The 17112-nt window shown below is 36.0% G+C and overlaps 2 protein-coding genes across 9 annotated transcripts; both read right to left on the reverse strand.

Annotated features, from left to right (window-relative positions):
- Positions 1-2052: 2052 nt before the first annotated feature.
- Positions 2053-8309, reverse strand: LOC110861074. 3 transcript variants are annotated; one of them, XM_022110187.2, is made up of 7 exons: positions 6741-7715; positions 3673-6314; positions 3107-3457; positions 2757-2992; positions 2530-2692; positions 2283-2391; positions 2053-2186 (listed from the first exon to the last, which is right to left on the reverse strand). In XM_022110187.2, exons 2-7 carry the CDS (start codon positions 3884-3886, stop codon positions 2153-2155), a joined length of 1107 nt encoding a protein of 368 aa, XP_021965879.1. In that variant the 5' UTR covers positions 3887-6314; positions 6741-7715; the 3' UTR covers positions 2053-2152. The 3 variants fall into 3 exon arrangements, with proteins under 3 accessions (XP_021965879.1, XP_035716752.1, XP_035716753.1); XM_035860859.1 differs by lacking the exons at positions 2053-2186; positions 2283-2391; positions 2530-2692; positions 2757-2992; positions 3107-3457 and having other exon boundaries at positions 3887-6314; positions 6741-8309; XM_035860860.1 differs by lacking the exons at positions 2053-2186; positions 2283-2391; positions 2530-2692; positions 2757-2992; positions 3107-3457 and having other exon boundaries at positions 4331-6314; positions 6741-8309.
- Positions 8310-14500: 6191 nt separating this feature from the next.
- On the reverse strand, positions 14501-16605 carry LOC118439511 (glycine-rich RNA-binding protein 2-like). 6 transcript variants are annotated; one of them, XR_004837464.1, is made up of 8 exons: positions 16266-16604; positions 16171-16191; positions 16055-16093; positions 15945-15956; positions 15842-15868; positions 15368-15424; positions 14922-15301; positions 14501-14830 (listed from the first exon to the last, which is right to left on the reverse strand). XR_004837464.1 is itself a non-coding variant. In XM_035860889.1 (8 exons), exons 1-7 carry the CDS (start codon positions 16516-16518, stop codon positions 14924-14926), a joined length of 456 nt encoding a protein of 151 aa, XP_035716782.1. In that variant the 5' UTR covers positions 16519-16597; the 3' UTR covers positions 14739-14830; positions 14922-14923. The 6 variants fall into 6 exon arrangements, 3 of the variants coding, with proteins under 3 accessions (XP_035716782.1, XP_035716781.1, XP_035716783.1); XR_004837463.1 differs by having other exon boundaries at positions 14739-14830; positions 14922-15021; positions 15376-15424; positions 16266-16601; XM_035860889.1 differs by having other exon boundaries at positions 14739-14830; positions 14922-15021; positions 15419-15424; positions 16266-16597.
- Between the last annotated feature and the right edge of the window lie 507 nt (positions 16606-17112).

Raw genomic sequence — 17112 nt, forward strand, 5'->3', positions numbered from 1 at the left:
GAGGTTGGTTTCTGCCTCTCTCTGAAATTCGGCCTCCCTTCCTCCACAATCTTGACGAATTTTTAGTAAAGCATTTTTCACTTCAGATTCCAATATGTCTTTTATGTCTTGTTCGGGAAGAGTTTGCCGTGTTTTCTCTGCCAAAATTGACTTATACCTGGCTAAAGCGAGGTCCAGAATTTGGTTAAGAATGAAGTTCTTAGATGACTCATTTCTGGCAAAAATTTCCCCAAACAAAGTCTTCAAATCGGATAATAGTTTGGCCCGGTATTGCTTGACAAACTCGTGATTTCTAGTTTTATTCCCTTCCGCCACGAACTCTGATCAAAATATTAAATAAATATGTATGCATGTGGTTTGTAACAAATTGTCAACAGTTATCGACATAAAAAATTATGTATCAGGGTATGATACCCCGGGTTCTTGGGGTTCTGGTGGGTTTCAGGGCATCAAAAATAAGAAGTACCAACTAGTCGGGGTTTTCAAATTTTCAAAACCCGGACAACTCCGACTACCCGCAAAACCCAGGTGAAACCCCTGGGTATGGATTTTCAATAACAAAACCCCGGGGTTTTCATCACCCTGTTATGCATATGTACCTGTCAAAGCTTCGCCCCCAAACTTGTCGCAGTTTGAATTCAAGCCTCGGAATGTATTCGCATGATTTTTGAATTCTTTCAAATTTCTCCCTCGCCTGGTTGCAGAATTTTGTAATGCACGCTCCCAACCTGGCTTCCTCCATGGCTTGATAAAGTGATTTTTGTGGTGGCATCGTTTTCCCGTTGAAAACTTCGACGTATTTTTCAAAGTAACTTAACAGGCTGGTACCGTCAATGATATTGTTCCCAATTTTGATTGGTTTTAGATCATCAATTGAAATCAAGTTGTCCACAAAGATGCGCAAATTTTCACGAAATGCTTCACTAAGAGTGCTCAAAGCTCCGGAAAAGTTATTCTCCTTTGCAGCCTCGCCCGGATTGGGCATGAGAAAGCAAGAAATTTCCTCAAAACATGTGGCCAGCGTTTGTCTCACCTTGATAACTTCCGGTGGCATACCGGGCGTCACGGAAAGTTTCTTCTCGAGAAAGATGGAACCACCGAGCTGTCCGTATCCGTGAGTACTTGGGAAATTCCAGTCCCTACAAGAGTGAAATTAAGTGTAATGTTACTCGATATTCGTAGACACATATAAATATGTACGTACAAGTAGGTATTACTGGAAAACGAAGGACTCGTACCATATCAAATATCAAAGACATTAATTTGTATTAAGCATGTGCAATACCGTATGAGGAAGATGAGTTTTTGAAAGGCACTCGTTGCAGTGGAATCCTCTTCCAAAGAAAGCACTCCAAATTCGACAAAATTGTGAAATATTTTCAACGTGTCTTCCTGCATGTTGGTGAACAAGTTGTAGATAAGGCAGGAGGACGTGAGGAGGCTGAGGCCCACAATCATCGCCCAGTCCCTCTCTGTCGTATAAGGGTCAAAAACTCCTTGAGTGTCTGTCAGCATCACGGCAATCTTGGTACCGTCTGATTTCGTGACGATGAATGGTTTCGACCATAACCACAAACCGACAGTGTCACGTTCGGTGACATTTTTGAACGGAATCCTGTCAAGCTATCCAACTGTTCGAGATCCTCCCAGTAATCCATTTGTCCACGTGATAAACGCTCCAGCACGTTTAGAACCACCGTGAGGAGGAACGATTTACCTTGATGAGGTGCACCGGCGATGGGTAAGCGTTTGAAAGTAACGATTTGAACAGGCTCTCCAAATCGGATGTATCCCAACGGGCAAAGGCATAGGAATTCCCTACGATTTCGAGATAAAAAAGCCTCTCGATTCTAAGCGAGGGTAGCTCGAAAAGATCTCGAATTTACAGTTAAATGTCCAGCGAGACCTAAGGAAATCCTCTCGATTATTCGGAGATATTGGCGACACGATTTCCAGCATTAATCGACGAGATTTCGTATTTGCCTGAATATCGAATTCCTCTCGAATTTTATGCGATTTCATTGGGATTAAAAAAGTAGCATACAAAATACATTGCATTGTTTGTGTCTTAATTTATTTTACAACAAATAACTACCAATACAATTTGTATCAAAAAATTAATAAGTTAATGATATAATTTATAATTTTATCTTCACTCAGGATTGCCAGGTTGAGCAGCTACATTTCTAAATAATAATAAAATAGTCCATACATTATACAACGATTCAATTTGATATATATTCATAGAAATATATATATTAATTTAATGTTTCTGTACTTACCTCCTTTGTCTAACTCGATCATGGGCTTGCTTCAAAACAGTCGGAAGCACTTCATAATACTTAATCAAGGTTGCTTCTCCAGATGTCCGTGGATTTCTCATCAGTGCATCTAATAATTAATTAAGCAATTCACATAATTAGACGCGCTCATAATTAGCTTTAAATGACCCCGCTCGATAAAAAATTCATACGAAAGGGTCTGATTAATGAACTCAAACCATAATACGATATTTTTATTTTCACTTACCAAAAATCGAATTCACAAGAAGAGCATGATCGGCCAGCGACAATTTTCCCCGCTTCCCTTTGTGACTATAGAGTGAACAAAGTTCATCCGTCATTAAAAAGGACATCATCCCTTTAACGGCTTCTAACAAAGTTGCACCCCCGCAATCTTTCAGCTTACGAATCTATAAAATATACAGCAATTAAAACATCTTTAAACAAAAACATATTCATGGTCTAATTACATACCAATGCATTTTTGGCAGCCTCATCATTTTTTAATTGCTCATCCAGTGACGAAAGAGCTGCAGAATCCCGAAGTGGAAATAATCCGAAAGGAAAGGAGAAAGTTTGCTGACTGGAAGCGAGCGGTTGATTATACTGATTATTCTTTAAAATCTGCACAATTTCATCCAGTTGATCTTGTTGGCGATCGAGTACAATAGTTATTCTTTCTATTTTCTTTAGAATTTCAGGGAGTAATCCTAAAAATTATTGTTTTGTTTTTAAATTAATTAATGTTAAAATATTGCATTTGTGAATAAATGATCTGCATTCACAAATAAATATAAAAATAATCCCTTTATTATCTTGTGTACCTTGATCGCCAACGGTTCTATTCATTTCTTCTACCCTTTGCGGGGGAGCCTGGCTCATTGCATTATTCAGGATTATTTCGCCACGCTCCATTCCTCCAAAGTCGTCGCCCTCATTTCCTGCAAAGTGGTCCCCCTCTTGATTCCTTCCCGTATCGACACCAGCAGCCAGCAACTCTTGAATTGTGTAAATAGTTTGAGAAGTTGAAGCCATTTCTTCAATTTGATGTCGCGGAGGGTTTGGTAGCTGAGTAACGGGTCCAACATTCTTCTTCACGACACGGCGTTTGGCGCTGGATAAATCAGATGTTCCCTCTGCAACTTTGGACTCCTGTCTAGCTTCTTGCAAAGTCCCTTAATATTAAAAAAATATATATATATATATGTAAATAAATGTAAAGAATACATAATAAATCATTTGTAGGTTTTTAAACTCGATCTTATTGTTTAAGGAACAACAAATTATTGTTCAAGATCTCACCAAATTAAAGTTATCGTGCAACTGCTAAATTGTGAGTACAATATACTAGTTATTGACTTCATGGAAATTACTTAATTTTTTCACTCACCATATTGTCCAAGAACTCTTCCTTGATATTGTGTCCAGTCTTCCTTGGGCGATTCACAACGTTTGATTGCTTTTTTTAAAACTTTATGTCCATAATTGTTCGGCCATAAAATGGAACCATTAGATATCCATGAAACTGGAATGGCCTCCACAGTCTCTATGTCTTGATTATCTTTACACTCTTTAAATACGACGACGGCGTATTTTTGCTCCATTTTTTATTCGTTGAAATTATGGAGTTGAGGAATAACGATAATTTTATTTTTTCGTTTTAAAGCCACACACTTAAATTGAACATCACTTATGTTAAAAGTATTTATGGGACTAGTAGCACTATCAACTTCAAAAATGTTAACAATCGATGAATTACACGGATACTCAAAGAAATTGTTTTTTGAAGTAAAAACACGTCCAATTACGTTCCCATCAGTTGCATTTTTAACGAAGTGACTAACTTCTACTACTTCACCGGTTTTAAGCAAAATGATATTATCAGGGGATTTATTACTAATTATAGAGTCCCTAAATACTATTTTTTTAAATGCGCAAGAATTATTTTTTTTAGCATTACTAAAAGTCACTGAATTTTTAGTTGCAGTATGCGGAAGCATGCTCACCTCGTTTTTCTGTTGCTCAATGATGCGGCGGTATACTTGTTGGAGGGGAAGATGAGACCCTTTAATTAAATTTTTAATTTTTCCCAAAAAGTTTTCAAATGGAAATGCACTGAAGGAATTTAAGTCCCCATGTTTTCGTACATCATTGGTCAAATGTATTAGGCCGTGTACATTGTATGATAGATTTTCTTTTCCATATAATTTTTTAAATTGTTCCACGAAATAAAGTAATAAATCTTCAGCGTATTTTAAATTCGGTTCGGTTTGATTAGTGATTGATAACAACCTAACAGCAATTGATAGCACCAAAAAATGTCTATAATATTCTTCACTAATTATTCCTTTTAAGACGATCGGTCCCGTGTAGAGAAGAAACAGGCGGAATTCCGTAGCTTTCCATCTGTCAACTTCAGAGAGAGGGCGACTTTTTCTCACAAAATCACTTGTCACACAAGGTCGACACTTTTCAAGACGAAGTGATATTTTGTCAATTGATTTTTTATTTAGTCTGTAGCTTTTTCGTTTTCCATGTACAAAAATTTTTAGAATTTTTTTTGTCACTCCTAAGCATACAAGATGCATGAACTCGTATGGGATGTCTCCAACTAGATCGAGGGGTAAATTTTCAATCACTGTTCTATAATTATGATGAGGGGGTTGTTGATTAGCACGAAATGAATGATTTGTCCTCAATTCACTGTTCGTTTTTAAATATACTACACGATTCTCTTTATATTTTCCTTTAACGATGCATTTTCCACAACCGTAGTATCCAGTGTGACCCTTGATTCCAGTGACAAATGCACGAGCAGGGGCGTCACATACTATGCTTGACAGTTTAAACTCATATTTTACATTATTAATAACTACACCGTTTTCGATTAAAGCTTTTGTTTCTTGAACAAATTTTTGCAGGTAGTTATCTACGTCACTTGGCTTTTCATTCCCAAAGTAAAGTCCAATAATAAACACTTTTTTCGTTTCAATTACACGTCCTAAAATTGGCCAAAACTGTTTAGATGAACTTTTAAATAGTGGGAGTCCATCAATATTTATTTGAATTTTGATTACTTTAGGGTTTGGTCGAAGTAATTTAATTGACTGCTCAATTATACTTTTATAACCAAAGTGAATATATTGTCCCCCACCGCACTCTTCAACCAGTGATGTTGTCGGGGTTGCTAGTAAAGTTCTGCCATCGACAGGTAATTTTGGTAGGCTTGGTTGTTTATTTAAAATTGTCAGTAATCCATTAAATGCCGATCTTGTTATTTTATTATTCACACCCCATTCTCTTAAATCTTGCTCTAAATTATATGGCACTGAAGCAAATTGGTCTGTACTTAAATTTGTAAACTCATTCACCGACTCAATTACACTATTTTCTAAATTGTCTTCGTTAAAATTGATTTCAATTGTGTTCTGATTTTCGGACTGGGGATTTATTTGTGAACTGCTAAAATTAACTATATCAGTTTGAAAATGTGAAATATTATCTGTTACATTGTTATACATAAATTTGGCTACATTAGCGCTGATTTTCCTAAACTGTGACCTTTTACAAAGACGGAACGTTGGAGTTTTACTTACTCGTCCCATTGTCACAATGGTAGTAATAATATATCAGCTGGATCTGGATATATTTAATTAGTCCTTTTTGTATTCGCTAAAAATTCGCTACGACTTCGAGTTACCATCTTAACAATACTTGTAGATTCGCAGGGATATCGAGAGTAATTCTGACACTAATCGTCCATAATATGTTACATGCTGATTTGCAATTCTCGAATTTTTCTCGAAATCGTATCGATTTCGCACAGAGTGTCACGACGTTTTGTTATGTCTGTTAGTAGCTCAAATATCCCATGGAATTCGATAAGGAAATCTTGTGGATTTCTGAGCGATGTAGACCTCGCTTATATTTCGAGATAATCGTGGGGATTTCGATCAGCGAGGATATCTCGACTTGCCCGTTGGGATGGTTCCAAGATTTTTGCCTTGCATGGTCCAGGTTGAGGAGGCACATCTACATAAGTAATTATTATTTAATAGTTTTCTGAAAAGTTATTTGTGTTGAAGTTGAAAATACTGTAAAGATAAAATGCTCTATAAGGCATCCAAAATCGGAAGATTTCGAAAAATCAGGTACAACAGGTTTGTCTAACCGAAAATTCATTTTTGCGATTTTTAAATTTCTGTTAACCCGGATTCCGATTCAAAATTTTGGTAAATAAATCCGGTTCTAAATTACACAACAGAAATTCGGCATTATTTTAATGGAAACGATATAGAATAACTAATTCTAGCATCATGACAACTTTAAATCCCCCAGTTCTAAATACTTGCAGAGCGGAATTAAACCAGTTTTAAAACCGGCTTGCGGAATTTCTCTAAAATTGGAAAAATCGACAAAAAAATCATCTGAGTTTGGATGGCCTAATCGCATGTCTACCTTCTACAAGGCTAGTGTCACGTAGCTCGGATGGGTTGATATCATCTTGCGGAGAAAATATCAAATTCTGAGAAGGACTCGTTCCAGGTTGTAAAGTTAATTTTCCATTATCTTTAACCGATACCCCAGAAACAATGCAGTTGTTTGAATATTCGCCCAGCACAATATATTGATTGGAAATATTTGTAAAGGTTACGCCATCAATGTTGTTATCACTTCCACAAATTTGTATTCCATTGACGGCGTTATCAACAGCTATGTCCGTTAAGGTGCATTCACTCCCACTTACATTAATTCCACTAGCACTAATGCCTTGCAATCTGTTACGTGAACCGGTGATGTTAAGGGAAAAGTTCAAGGTGTTGGTTGGCGATATTGATAAATTCCAAAATTTACAGTTATTCCCACAAATATCAAAACTGAAGGATGACTTAATCCTCGTTTTGTCTACTCCTCTGCCCATCAGCCTTACGTTGTTGTGTGAAACGATGAAACGTCCTTGATAATCACCTTCTCCTAAGACAATGATACAATTCGGGAAGGAAAATGATAAGCAGAGCTCCAAATCTTCTCCATTTCGGCATTTTAATATTGGTCTCATGATTTGTACAGATTTCCAATTATCAATCATTCTATCGACGTCATCTATTGTTTGATATCTTTTCTTAACGTGTCTTTCAGTTAAATTAATAACGAGTTCTTTGGCAAGGTTACCGATGAGAGGATGATTATCGGTGACAAGATGTATTGCTCCATCGGCAACTAGTTTGTCAAAAAGACTATTAATTTCACTCTCTTTAATTAGATCAACAACCTCCCAAATTATTAATCCCAGCGAATACAGATCAGATTGGTAGGAGTATTTTCCACTTAGAACTTCCGGCGCCCTATATACTCGAGTTCCAATATCACTTTTAGTCAAAGTAGGGTTATCGGGATGGGGTAGTATGCGACACTGACCGAAATCTCCGATTTTTATGGGGACCCTGTATTCCGAGGAGAACATGATGTTTGCGGGCTTCAAATCGATGAATGATTTTTTTGCTGTGTAGGAATTTCAAACCGGAAACCAAACCTTGAATAATTTTAATTTGCTTAAGCTGGATGAATACTGAGTCAATGGTGGTTTCCGGGTGGCGTAGCCAGGAGGCCAAATTCTTGCCGCAGAGCTCCATCTGGATACAAGTCCATTTCAATTCTTTAAGTTTTGCTAGTTTGTCCTCCCATCTGCCTTTAACTTCTTTCGGACAAAGGTTGAAAACGTCCTTTAGCTTGGTAGGATTAAAACCTTTCTTCTGAATAGAATTCTTAATCGTGACAATGTTTTCGTGTTCCGGAAGTTGAATGGTTGCACTGCGCTCCCGCTCAGTTTGAATATTTCTCTTTTCATCATCCGTTGGATAGATGAATTTTATACAGGTGCAAGTTTTGTCTTTATGCTCTGCCTTTAATACAAACCCGTAGGAACCTGTGCCAAGGTATGTTGTGTACTTTGTTACGCTATCAAGGAAATCTGAGGCGGTGGCCATAGTATTATAAATATAAATTTTTCTGGCACATAATAGTTGTCGGGGTACCACGGACAGAGTAATGAACGTAGTTTTGAATGGAATATGTATTTTGCTAAGATGGGTTCGTTATCTACTTTTATCGTAAATTGATAAACCGGCCAACTGAGCAATCGGACAATTCATTATAATAAAATAGATGTACATATAAAGCATATACCTATGTAGCTTGCTTTCCACGCACGAAATTGTACACGTACAACGTAAGCGTTATGACTAGTTATCAGTACCACTCAGTTCATACACATGCACGTACCTATTTATTCATATATTAGTGTTTTTTATCAGTATTTAGTATTGATATACGTATGTATGCATATCAATATTTATTATTAGTGTTGCGGCAACACTATGTATGTGTATTAAACAACACTGTTGCCAAATATTTATTGGCAACACTTTAGTACCACATTTTATGTATATATTCAGTACACGGGTCCATGAATCAAGTGGCGGCCGAAGCGTGACGACAGGAAGACAATGTCCCCACGGTTATTCGATGCCACCAATGGGGACTCTGCATCGTCTGTCCATGTTAAATACATACCCCACCCTTTCCTATCCCAGAATCTTGATGTCCCCAAAGCGTCCAGTGCCTAAATCTGACCATGGTATCGAAACATTCTGCAATAATGACGGACATCTACATACATATTTCGATAATTTGAGACACTCACAAGACTAGATTTACGACCGATTTTTCATGATTCTAAAACTCGCGTCTCCCACTCCACTTGTAAATAAATATATTTATGTCCATCAAATCTCATTTTACTTAAGACTGAATACACAATGTATCGATGTACATATCTGCATACATATAAATATGCGCGAGAATAATACATTTGCTGTACTCAATTGTTATCTATTGGCTACTTTATAAATCGATGCGATGAAGCCAAACCTGTGCAAACTGGGTTTTCATGTTCGTAAGAAATAAGTATGGGAAACATTCTTATCCGATACATATAATTTGCAAACCCAAATTGTTAGAACTTATCGGCCGTTTCACACTTTGAAAGAAGAAATACATTTAATATAATTGGCTAGATTACTCCTTTGACCAAAATTTAATATGGCTTATTTAGCATAATTTAAATACTTTTTGCAACCAGGGTTCGCTACCCTGGGTTTTTGTGGGTTGGGGTTTTTGGGGTATCAAATCTCCGGAAAGACCCTAATGCTTAATGGGGCTTTTGCGGGTTTTTGCGGGTTTTTGTGGGTTTTTCCGGGGTTTTTGTAGGATTTTGAGGCAGATTGAAACAAAATCCCTTAAACTACAACTTAGATCAATGCTAATTAAATTTTCTCATTCATCATGAAGTTTTGAGAATTTTCTTGTGCGACTTGAATTTCCAAATATTATGACATATTTCCAGGTTTACATGTTAAACATGAATTTTCGATGTAACAGTCCAAGTCAATGATAACGGTTAAAATTGCATGCTGAATTCGTATATTAGATTAGTTTTTCTCTAATATATAATTTTAGGAATTCTGGTTCAACCTACCCCAAAATCTACAAAAACCCACAAAAACCCACAAAAACCCAAAAACCCACAAAAACCCCCAAAACCCCGGAAAACCCCATGGGGTTGGGTTTTTCTACAAAAACCCCGGGGTTTTCCGAACCCTGTTTGCAACCAATATTTGCATGACAATGTGCACACCTATTCATATGCTAGCAAAGGTTGCCCTGGATGATCATTTATCACCCACGCAAAGGGGTTAGGCCAGGAAACCAGTAATTTTGCTGAATAATATAGACAATTAACGAGCTAAAGACATTGCAAAATGTACATATGTTTGGCATGCATTTAAAGCCTCTCCAATTAAATGAGAAGTACCCTCCAAATATTTCAGAAGTACCCTTTATGGATACCTGCCTCTTAAAGTTATTTTTGAATTAGGATTTTGGTGGCAAACTACCTCTTAAAATAATGTACATATCTACAAGCCATAATTTCAGCATTTTATATATGTAAAAAGCGTATCATTTATATGCAATTAAAGTTAAGGCTTCCATAAAAGCATGCATTTTAAAAACTACATGGTACTCAAGGCTGTTGTGGACTTAACAGGTTCTTCACCCTTCCACTTGGTACAGGTTTTGGGTTCAGAACAACATCGAAAAATTCTTTTATAATTGCTTGACGAAATTCATCTTTAAAAATATACGATAATCTCGCAATACATAAATAATTCCGATCATTAATGTAAGGGTAAAATTTAATGGGCCCTGAGATTATCTTAAATCGTCAGGTAAAAATGTCTTAATTTATCTTATCTTAATTTACCCTGAGTTTAAAATTTTTAAATGCCGAAATGTCTTAATACAGCCTGGTAAAAAAATCGATAGTTTATAAATGTAAGACGTAGAAACGGATATATTTACAAATCAAAGTAATATCAAACCAAAGCAATATCAAACCAAAGCCTGTGGAAAGCTTGTTATTTGTCAGTGTGAAATATTAAAGCTATTTTTGACAATCTTGCAGTCAAACAAACTAATTTTTAAGCAATTTAAAACGAATTAAAAAAATGTTTTTCATAAATACATCTTTTGGGGATCTAAGCAATTAAACATTTTACATAAAGTCTGAAAGTCTTCTTGAAAGTCTGTACATTAGAAAAACGTCTGACGTCCTGAATCAAGAGTCTTGATTCAAGACCACATGAACCTGAATCCTATCTGGGTTTCACTATTGTTACCCCTAATCAAGCGCCCCTGACAACGATATCGTTTTTTGAATTACAAAGATATTATGTGATAAGATGTTTTTGGTCAGGATGACTTAAAACAATTTACTCTAGGGGTGAGGCCGTAGCTGGGTCAACGAAAGAATTTTTAACTATTTTGTAATTGCTGGCTAATTTCTAGAATTGAGTGTGTGTAGCCCGAGTCATAGTTACCCAAAATTGTGTTACATATTTAATTTCTGCGAGTAAACAGACAAACAGACGAACGGACAAGCAGTTACATAAGGCTGGGTAGCCGCTGCTACCCAACAATTAAAAATAATTAAAAAAAATAAGTTTGTTGAGTTACGGCCGAACCCAGAAACACCGGCCGTAGCCGTTAGTGATTGAAGAATCCTGGTTTTTGGTGAAATAAATCATGTTTTTCGCTTTCTAAAATTGTCCCTGAAGATGATACAAGTGAGTATCGAAAGCTCGGAATAAATATATCTGTATTACAACAACCATGTCGTCTGATAAATCTAATACAAATTTTTCATAAAGATTTAGGGTTTTTAAGAACATAATCAACCGGACACTGGTAATAAGACCCATCACTGATAAGAAATTTTCACAGATTTATGATATGCAAAATGAGAGGCTACTTCCATTTAACGGGAGGGAAAATTTAGAGGATTAAGAGGTTGCTTTCCATTTAGGTCACTTCTTAAATATTCGGAGGGTAATTCCCATTGTTTTGGAGAGACATTAAATTACATTCCCATATGTTTGTGCATAAATACATACATATGTACATACATTTGATCCTCATTATTAAAAAAACTATTTCATATTATCCATAGAAAAGTTTCTAAAACCCTTTACCTATTTACCAGTAGATAATTTTACTCCCTGCACACGATTTTACAAGCTTCAGAATCATATGAATTGTAAGTGCGGAATATGTACATATGTAAGTGAAGAATATGTATGTAGAGTTTTAACTGACCCTAACAAATTAGCGGGGTGGTCAATTAATTTAGTGTCCCCAGTTTTGACTGCCGCCGTTATTTACGTTAAGCTACTCATCCGACAATATTCAAGTGGAACTTGCGCGACTAACGCTAACAAACGACTACGACTTACACTGATTACTTTGTCAATAGTCCATTGTGCTATAATTGAGGAAAATAGAAACAAATAACATTTCAAAAGTTACATAAATACATATTCACGTACGTATAAATGTGCATGAATTACGAATCAAAATCTAAAATTTAAATCAAATTTAAATCAAAATTACGTATACGCCCCAGTGAGAACTTGGGTTGTGATTTTAGATTAGCTTATAGTCTCAATACCTGGGCATATTTATGTATAAATCATGAAAATCCTAAAACTCGTCATATCCCTACTTCTTTATAATGTACTCCTGGCCACAAGAACAAGCTCAATGGCGCAAACATTAGAAATTTACAGTGCCCTAAAACCATTCGCTAACTGTACCACGACAGTTATAACGATGAATAATGACTCCATTACGAACATCAAGTTAACTATGACTCCAATCATCTTTATAACAGAACCAATATTAAGTTCTCGATGGGAGAAATTGATACCAGGCAGATTCTCCCTGCTACATAGACGCAATAAAATCAAACACTGCTGGGCGACCTTACTTATTCTTCCAAAATTTTGGAATATTTTAAGTTTCAATTCGCAGTTCTATTCCCATTGGTCTGATCACTTCTACTACATAAGAACTGTAGAGAATCATTACTTCCTCGTGGCTTCGGTGACCGGAAGCATAACTGGAAAGGAACTTGTTAAGACATACACAACACAATTCAGGTCAACATCATACTATTCTAGAATGGAAGTAATTCTCGTCAACCTTTTTCCAACTCGAGTTACCGAGAAGGTGGGAGTGATAACGATGGAATACTTAAACATGTTTTACCTATTCCACTACCAAGTTTCCCCAGGAATGGATATTGCACTAACAAAGGCATCGTTTAATATATCCTGCAAGACGGACAAAGAGCACCTCTGCTTCGAACAACTCACCCGAATCAGCATGATAGTGACAAATCTCAACAAATATTTCTGGATAGTTGAACATTCGCATGAGCAACTATTATCAATCTTTAGCAACAATACGACTCAAGAACCCACAGCAATTGCCGCAGTACGTCGCGTACAATCTTTCAACGACCTAGTCGCGTTCTGGATATTGCAAGATGTCCCTTTGAGTAATAGTTTTTATCGTTGTTTCTTTCTCAGACCCCAAGCAAATAATGGATTTTTTGCTTACGATGGCGATTCCTTCAAACTTCATAAAGTAGACAACTATTATTTCATATCATGCTACAAAGTCCGGCAGGATTCTTCTTTGCTAAACGCTTTATCGACTCCCTTCGGCAACTCAGCATGGATTTGTTTCGTTACCAGCTTTCTCGCTGTGACCATCTTCTTGTCTGCATCACAAAAGAAATTTGGGTCGGCTGGGTTTCGGCTCGCGGTAGGAATAATGTTGGAAAGTTCTGTTCTTTATTTATTAAAATTCCCAAAGAAATACGAAATTTCTCTCGTTGTAGGGATTTGGATTGTTTTGGCTGGAACGCTTTTGACGAATTGGTATAAAACAGCCTTCACGATTGAAATGATTGTCCCCATAACGCACGGTGCGCCGTGGAATGGTTTGCTCAATATTGAAGGGGTGAAGGTCCTCATGCCGTTAAGACTGATGACTGCGAATGTAAGAGAAGATTTTCCGCACTCATTTTATGTACAGCTTTTCTTTGCAGGTATTCAAAACAGGGCGCTACCTTTTGTAGAATGGTTTAGTCATAATAAACGCTTGAAAAGTTATTTTAGGATGGCACAATTTTTAGTAAATCTAATGCCCTTAAGTTATCAGATAATGGATCAACCGCTGAACTCTATCGAACTGGAGAGTGTACCAATTCAACCTATTTTGTACACGGAGATCACGAATCTTATCAAACATCTATCATCGTGCGACAAAACTGGGTTTTTGGATGAAAAGGAGAATGTGGCAGCCGTCTTACCATTTTTAAACGATAATAGTGACGGCATCACATATATGATTGGAGAAGATAAATTCTTCACAAAGTTTCTGGGTTGGCCAGTTTCCCCAGTTGTGCGAGATTATACTATTCGTCGTCTCGATGTGATGTTAACGTCGGGTATATACGGGTATTGGGAGGGTTTATACAAATTAGTCAGGCCGAAAAAGCTTTTTCATCATTATGCAAATTGGACACACCCAAGGCTACCTAAGGTGGCAAAACTTAATTTCAATTCGAAGATTGTAACGGCGTTCTATATTTGCGGGGGTTGTCTTGCAGTCTGTGGGATTTTTCTTGTGGGGGAAATTATATGCATGCTATGCCAAAAGTGGTTTAATTCCATAAGTATTTGTAAAATTAGATAGGAAGTAAATGTATTTCTGAGTGGTGGGTGGTGGCCTCTCACCTGACCCAATATGGGTTGAAATATTATTCGCTAAATATGGATGTACTTTTTATTTCAGACATTTGATAAATTAAGTAAATTTTTACAAATTTTGATTTTAAATGCGGAGGGTGCTGACAAACATTTAAAAAGTGTTCCACAAAATCAGCCATAATTATTTAAAATAGATTTAACCTATAAAAAATAAGGAGAGGTTTAACGTTAGATAGAAATAGCTAAGTCGCAGTTCTTCGAGTATTGTACCTGATATTCGTATAATTATTATTAGTAAATATATAGCTATAATACATGAATGTATTCAAACAATCCAAAAACGTCGGATCCCAAAAAATGTCTTATTGCACCCTGGAAAATAATTCGTACATACATGTATTTACAAAATTAAACATTTGATTGGATTACAATAATTTTCTAAACCCTCGTTATCCTTCCATACCTTTAAAAGTTACCATCTCCATTGTTACCACCACCATTGTTACCACCTCGATTATTGCCACCACCATTGTACCCGCCGAAGTTACGATTTCCACGGTACCCTGTTCAGAAAAATTACATTAAAGAGAATTCCGAAGTTACATAATTACTGCATAATATTACATTAGGTGTTGGGACTATGCAGGCTTCGTAAACACTCTTAAAAATAATGTCACCCTTTTAAAAATGCATTCTCGATTCTTAATTAAGTAATCTATGCTAAATCCAGAGTAAACGCGTTACTCGTGATCATGTTAACGTTACTCTGAACTTCGTATAGGTTACTTCTGAGAAGGATTTTACTTTCAAAATGTATTTTCACGAGTCTAGGCCTTCAGATTACTGTAATTAGTGCGATAAGTTTAATTTATATTTTCATTAATTAGATATTTGCTACATTTTCCACACCTCCATACCCTCGGTAGTTTCTGTACCCGTTACCATAGTTGTTATACCCACCGTAACCTGTAACGATAAATTGATAAATAATTGCTGCCGATAATTAATAAAAATAAAAATGAGATATTTTAATATATTACGGAAAAATTGCACATAAAATATTTTGAGATTAGAGCGTAATAATGGTTTGACTTAAAAAAAGGAACTTGGCAGACCTAAGCCTTGCGATAAGTGCAATAAACCTTGAGCGAGAATGCGAGAATTTGTATTTTCTTCCCATGCGAAAAAATGCTAAATAAAATTCCAGCAAAAATGCAAATTCTCGCTCACGGATTCTATCATAATTTCTTTTAAACTGAGCATTATGAAAAATCCTGAAACACGTGTTTAATTATTTATCTAAGGTTATATGATTAGCGTGGTATTGTTAAAACCGCTGGCGGCATCGCAGTATTATTTCTATCAATGGTTCATCTTACGCACCTCCGTAACTGCTGTACCCACCGTATCCTACAAGTTCATAATTCCATAATTAATAAAATCTACCTGTACACAGACATGTCAGACAAATGACAATAAATCATACCTCCGTACCCACCTGAAAAAAATGTATTAATTTTTTATGCATAAATACAAATATGTATACCTCTTTATATAAGTACTGTAATTAAATTGATTGTGGATTAATTTATTTACCATATCCACGACCTTTTCCTCCTTTCCCTTTTCCTTTTTCTAAACGTAAAGATTCACAACAGTGTTTCCAGTCTTAAAATTCTCTTATGATTGTGGCTAAAAATGTGAACACTTACTCCGTTTTTCTCTGTTTAGTTCTGCCAATAAATAAAGAGTTTTACTGGACTACTTTATTCATGTGGATAAGAATGAGTTAAAAAATTGGATTTACCATTAATCTGGCCATCGTCATGGTTTTCGAGATTTAACAAACTGCTCAAAGGGGATGCGGTACTCGTAGTGGTCGAATTGTCTTTAAAAGGAAGCGGAATAAGATTGTCTAAAGACCCTCTGGTGGCTAAATTCGTCCGGTTTACTTTAGATACACTGCCATCATTAAGAGTCAATGTGGTTTGGATAATTGTTAAAATGCAGAATGTAATAAGACTTAAACGAGAATTGGAGCTCATCTTCTTACTAATCATTTTTACTTCAGCTATACACGAAGAAAAGTTTTCTACGGAATGACCAAATTTTTAATTTGGAATCGGTACTTATGGTCTGTTTGACATCTTTTTTTATAAGTTTCTATTACATACATATACTAAATATGCATGTATGTATGTTAAGACACGCAGTATATAGTCGTGACGTAAATGCACAATAAAATTAAATATTTATGTAAGTTCTATAATAAAAATGAAAAAATGATTCGGCTACAGTGATACTGTGTAATTTTTTGTGATTATTTTGTTTTTGCCCATGACAATCTCCCCACTGTAAACAATATAAAGAGATAAAAATGCAACAAAAAAGTGAAAGATTAAAATAATGCGAAATCATGGGTTTATTGTAGATGTTGGATTTTCCGTCGCATTGTTCAATAGGATAAGTAGGTACGGAATTAGTTAACTCCGGTTTTCTTGTAAAAAACATTACATCCAGGGGATGTAATCAATTAGCTCTAAAATATGCACTCCTATGTAAGGCAATTATTCATCATCGTATGTATGTGCAGAATGCTTACTATATACCTAATACCTATGGTGTCAAGAAGGATATTGACGTCAGTATGCATG

The sequence above is a fragment of the Folsomia candida genome, unplaced genomic scaffold, assembly GCF_002217175.1.
Source record: "Folsomia candida strain VU population unplaced genomic scaffold, ASM221717v1 Fcan01_Sc037, whole genome shotgun sequence".
Taxonomy (NCBI): domain Eukaryota; kingdom Metazoa; phylum Arthropoda; class Collembola; order Entomobryomorpha; family Isotomidae; genus Folsomia; species Folsomia candida.